Source organism: Gymnoscopelus braueri, assembly GCF_963280865.1.
Source record: "Gymnoscopelus braueri genome assembly, chromosome: 13".
In the NCBI taxonomy this organism is placed as follows: Eukaryota; Metazoa; Chordata; class Actinopteri; order Myctophiformes; family Myctophidae; genus Gymnoscopelus; species Gymnoscopelus braueri.
In genome coordinates this window covers 29,605,491-29,610,952 of record NC_137615.1, presented here as the reverse complement: position 1 = coordinate 29,610,952, position 5,462 = coordinate 29,605,491, and the positions used below count along the sequence as shown (strand labels likewise).

At 48.8% G+C, this 5,462-nt stretch overlaps 1 protein-coding gene across 1 annotated transcript in view; it reads right to left on the bottom strand.

The window, feature by feature from the left end:
* Positions 1-611: 611 nt before the first annotated feature.
* The window catches only part of cacna1ha (calcium channel, voltage-dependent, T type, alpha 1H subunit a), a 105,066-nt gene continuing 100,215 nt past the window's right edge, over positions 612-5,462 (bottom strand). Inside the window, exons 35-36 of the mRNA XM_080446564.1 lie at positions 3,208-3,365; positions 612-2,414 (exon numbers count right to left, since the gene is read on the bottom strand). Of these exons, the coding sequence (XP_080302690.1) occupies positions 1,056-2,414; positions 3,208-3,365 (1,517 nt within the window). The 3' untranslated portion in view covers positions 612-1,055. The remainder of the gene's footprint in view (positions 2,415-3,207; positions 3,366-5,462) is intronic.

Here is a 5,462-nt window from a genome sequence, read left to right as displayed (position 1 = left end):
AGGTTTTCCCACGCTTCCCTTTGAAAAAAAGGAAAAACGCACATTCACAAAGAGGACGACAGAGAAAAAAACAAGCAAGTCCAAGTTCAAATTTGTCGTGTGCAAAAAACATTATAGATCTCTATAAAAATATGTGCATATGGATAGAGCTATTTTTAATCTCACCAAATACAATATTTTCCTTATTTACACTGCATGGAGATACACAGATTAACATACACTAACAGCTCTGCCCCGCCCCCCCTCACTGTCACTGTGCAGGCCAAAGAATAACATGGCCAAAGTCCTCGAAAAAAGGGGGATCCGGTAACACACAAAGGACAACACAAACAAGCGCACATGAATCAACATGTGCGCACACATGCACACGCACGCACACACAGGCACACACACACGCACACACACGCGCACACACGCACACGCACGCGCACGCGCACACACGCACACGCACACACACACACACACACACACACACTGCTCTGATCAATGTGATCCAAGAGCCGAGGAGGGGCAAACAGAGCTCCTATGGAAAACCTGAAGTTGCATATCCCACATCCCCCCCCACCCCCCCAACTCCCCATGCTCGCATTTCACAAACCACTCCCCTTTATAGGGTCAGAGGTGATCAGCCAGACGCTGCTTCCTGATTGGCTCGCATGGGGACAGGGTTGTCAAAAAGAAAAAATACTTTGGCTACGGAGTTAGGTGGCTTTAGTCCCGGTGTGCTGCTCAACGCTGAGTCCCCCAACACACACCGTCATACTGTCAGCATCACTGGTACCGGCGGCTTCGTGGAGTCCCTGCGTCCCATTCGCAGGGACGTTGTCCATTCATCTAGGACTGGAAATCCACTGTCCAGTGTCTCTCTCTCTCTGAATAAATACTAACCAGTGTCTCTCTCTACTTCAATCAATCATCAAAAACAATCTCTCAGTTGGCTCCATCCTCTATCCCTCTATCAGTCTCTGTCGGGGTCAGGCCACGCCCCCCTCTGAACCACAGTGCAGGGATTTCTGACCGACCAATATTCACTTCCTGAAGGCCATTCCCGTCCTTCAATGGGCAGTTCTGCGGTTCTTGGAACTGAATCCGCCTTCCAGTCTTCCGTCAAAAGGGGAGGGGCAAGGAGGCGGATCGGTGTCCGATAGGCCGACTGGCAGGCTACCCGCGTATCTGGCTTCGGGTTGGTCGAAGGTGAAATGGGGCGCGCTCTTGTACTCGGTGGTGGGGGAGGGTTGCCTGGGGGTGGGGGAGAGGCTGTGGGTGGGCGTGTGTGGAAAAGGCAGGGAGTGTGTTTGAAGAGGCATCTGGGGCTGGACGAAGACGGTTGGACTCATCGGAGCCTGCAGGAGGGCAGGCGTCAGCATGTGCGTGGGCGTTAGCACGCGGGTCGTGGGCGTGTACTGAGTGTGGGTGGGCATCAGCGCCCGAGTGGGCGAGGGCGTGCCCAGCGGGGTGGGGCTCAGCATGGGCGTGAGCGAGCGAGGCGTGTCCGGTGCGTGCGCGTTGGTCGGGTCGTGCGACGGCGTCCTGCGTCTCCTCATGGCGCTGCAGCCGTCCGTCTCCGCAGGGGGAGGCGGAGACGCCAGGAGGTGTTCCCTCTCTGACGGAGGGTGGATGGAGATGCACGGAGGACTCATCTTCTTCTTCCTGTGGGCGCCTCCGCCGACCGACTGCACCCTGACGGGGAAGGCACGCCTGCCCGCCTCTCCTCCCGACGCCCGGTCATCCCGGCCGACTGTGGCCTGGGGCAGGCACACCTCGATGGAGTGGCGCCGCTGGTCGTCGGGGCAACCGGGGGGCGTCGTGGGCATGGGGACGGGTGCCGCCGGTGGCGCCGTGGGCCCCGGCTTGTCCAGGAAGCCCTGGGTGTCCACGCTGAAGAACTTCCTGATGTCACGCTCCTTGGGCCCCGCCCCCAGAAGGCTCAGCACACTCCCCCTCCTCGGCGAGCAGGGGGGGAGAGGAGGAGGAGGAGGAGGAGGAGGAGCGGAGGACGGGTCCAGGGAGTACGGGGCAGTGTAGGGGGAGATGGAGTGGCTGCGGCCGGCCTTCCCTCTTCCCCCGGCCTCTCCTCCTCCCACGCCTCCCCAAAGGAGCTGAGCGGAGCTGGTGATGTGACACACCTCCTCGTCCGCAGGGTCACCGCCCAGAGAGGGGGGGGAGGGGGGCCGGGGCCTCCGCAGGCTGGGGGGGCGCGGGGGCAGGCGAGGAGACGGAGGGGGAGGCAGAGGAGAGGGAGAGGAGGGAGGAGGAGGATGATGGAAAGGAGAGTGGGGTGGAGGAGGGAGAGGAGAGGGACAGGATGGGGGAGGGGGGAGAAGAGAGGGAGAGGAGGGAGGCAGATGAAGGGGGTCTGGACTCTCCTGCTGCTCACAACCCTGTGACTCCACAGAATCCACCTTAAGTGCCACCTGGAAGACAGGCAACATCATCATAATATAATCAATAATAATTATACACAATTATGCAATAATCAAAATGTGTTCAACAAACATCAATTTGCATGGTGTAGCATTTAAATGACAATTTACATACATGCCTGTATTACCTTTATTTACCATGATTCAGACATTGCTGTTGTGCTATTCACGTGACAGCCAGTGATCTGTTGATGCTATGTTAAATCGTTTGAATATATATATTTTTTTAATTTGTAACTCAAATCTTTGCTTCTGGGGGTAGGGGTCCCTGGAACTAAATATTTTGAGATGGGGAGGTCTGCGGCCAAATACAGTACATATCATTTTGGGAGGTCCTTGACATGGAAAAGTTTGAGAACCACTGATATTATAGCAACATAAGTTTTTTCAGAAAACTGTTTAGAAGGCATTTGTAGAACACCCAGGAGCAAAGATAAACAGAAAAAATTTGCACACATTTGCACAATTTAAAAAACAAATAGCAGATCTACAAGATATGAAAAAGCCTGCAGAACATGGTATTTGAAAAGAAAAGGTGGGTTGAACTATTCAAAAAAATAAAAAAATAATAATACATCATGTCATGTGCTTGTGTTGATTTTCAAGCTAGGTACAAGCTGTGTGTATTGCATGTGTGTGTGTGTGTGTGTGTGTGTGTGTGTGTGTGTGTGTGTGTGTGTGTGTGTGTGTGTGTGTGTGTGTGTGTGTGTGTGTGTGTGTGTGTGTGTGTGTGTGTGTGTGTGTGTGTGTGTGTGTGTGTGTGTGTGTGTATGGAGACCCTTACCTGTCTGCGCAGAGCCCGCGGGGAGGGGCTGGGCCGGGGTGGGGCGATACGAGGCAGGGTGCGGGACGGGGGAGGCCGGGGGTTCGGAGGGGAGAGGCCTGGCACTTGGAGCAGAGCACGGCTCTCACACGGCTGGGAGTGGACCGACGTCACAGAGCCTGGAGGTGCACAGACACACACATGTGATACACATATACAGTATAGACACATATACGCACATTAACCACTTAGATTCTAGAAAATAGCCTATCTACACGATGCAAGCTTGTAGATCGGCTATTTTTGCCACGCGACATTTACAGTAAATATAACAGGCCTAGGTTATTTTTTAAGGTTTTTTGTCTAGAATGGCATGCCCAAAATAGGGACTCCAGGGATAATGCAATTTACAGGTACATATACACACATACACATGGAGCATTTCAGAGTTGTAGAAGAAGGTGGTTGTACTGGGGAGATCCCAGTGAATGTGGAATGGGAAGCAAGACATTGAAAAATAGACGATCAAAACCTTCTCTAGATAGATAAAGGTTTGGTAAATAACAAGATGCTTATTAGAGACACATTCTTTAATGAAGCAGTACATCAATATGCAATGAACTCAGTGTAAGATTTGAGATGAAAGGCTGATTTGCTGAATATTAAATAGTCATATTAGGACCGATTTACACTTACGATTGTCTTGGATTCAGCCAATCATGCCAAAGTGACACACTGTAGATAACAAACTGTATTTTGCTCAAAAAGCAAAGCACAGTATTGAATAGCATTTGCCAACTATTCGTAATGTTTGTTTTAAACGACTCACAGTGCTGTTTGAGTGAGTTAACCACACAGACAATACAAAGACAAGATAAAGCTAAGACTATTAGAATGTGATGGATCCCATGCCCCTCACACTCCATGTACAATTAAACAAACATTTGGAATTTTACGCAAATACTATTTGAAAACATATGATGAAATCATATCCTCCTAGTAGTCTGTGAGTGGTCAGTCTCACATCATGATTAGAAGTCATGAACACGATGCAGTCCCGCAACATAATGCACACATGAGCAATATGTCAGATGAGGTGTGAATGACAAAGAAACAACAGGAAGAAGAACCGAATGCAAGCAAGGAAGCATCCAATGGCTCTGTGCGGGTGAAGCCACGCTGCAATGCCATGTTGTATTTGTACATCTTCATGTTTTTGAGGTCTGAAACCTCAAAAAACGCATTGAAATGCAACCGGAGACTCCAACATATTCTGTCCACCCTGTCCATAGTGACCCAGCCCATAGTGTTTGAGAAGTTCTATTAGTGTCAAGTGTTATAGAGGTTATATGAGAGGTTAAGAGGTTAGGTCTTAATAGAGGTCCTACTCAAGTTTCTGCTTTCTGGCCAAGCTGAAAACCAACGGCTTAGAACAATCTTCTTAGAAGAAGAATTATAACCTAAACCCAATTATCCAAAACGTCTTTAGAGAGCACAACTGGATGCTTGAATCTCCTCTTAATAGGAAACAAGCAAACAAATCGTATTTGTGACCATTAACTTTGGACATAGTAATAGTGATTTGGGACATTTACTAACTATTTATTGGACAATTGAGTTCTGTTTAGTACATTGTGTGTCCTGATGTGTATCGATTGTTCTGTGCAAATAAAGTTTGTGTTGGCTTGACTTGACTTTTGTATAGCTTGACCATAAAGAGAAATCTCATTCAGTCAGCCATTCCAGAGCTGAGTGGATGGGACTGCACTCTGAGCAGACAGCCCATCCACTGCAGTCACAGTCCGTCAGTACCTTGGGACAGAGCTGGGCCTGTCCACAGCCTGGCCACAACATGCCATTAGATTCTGACTGTTGATAAAAGAACCTGGTCAGTACAATTCATTCATAGGACATTTATACCGTTTTATATGGTTAGAATTTCTACGAATTTCTACTGCCGACACCATTTAGCTACCGCTAATACACAGTAAACTCTCTAGTGTTAATTTAACTGAGAGTGTGCAAATGTAACCAAATAAGGGTCCATTTGGTTCCATTTGTGCACTCTCTGAGTTACACGTGCATAATTAAACAGTAAGGATTTCACGGTGTACTATTACTGCTGCTGCTGCTACTACTACTACTACTACCACTAATAATGAATAATAATCTCTGGAGCATAATGCAGCTTTGCTTGTTAGCATGTGTGCTAATTTTAATATTGTGTAAAAACAAGCATGCATCACAAGCCTGAGCATTACTGTGTATCTGTGTGT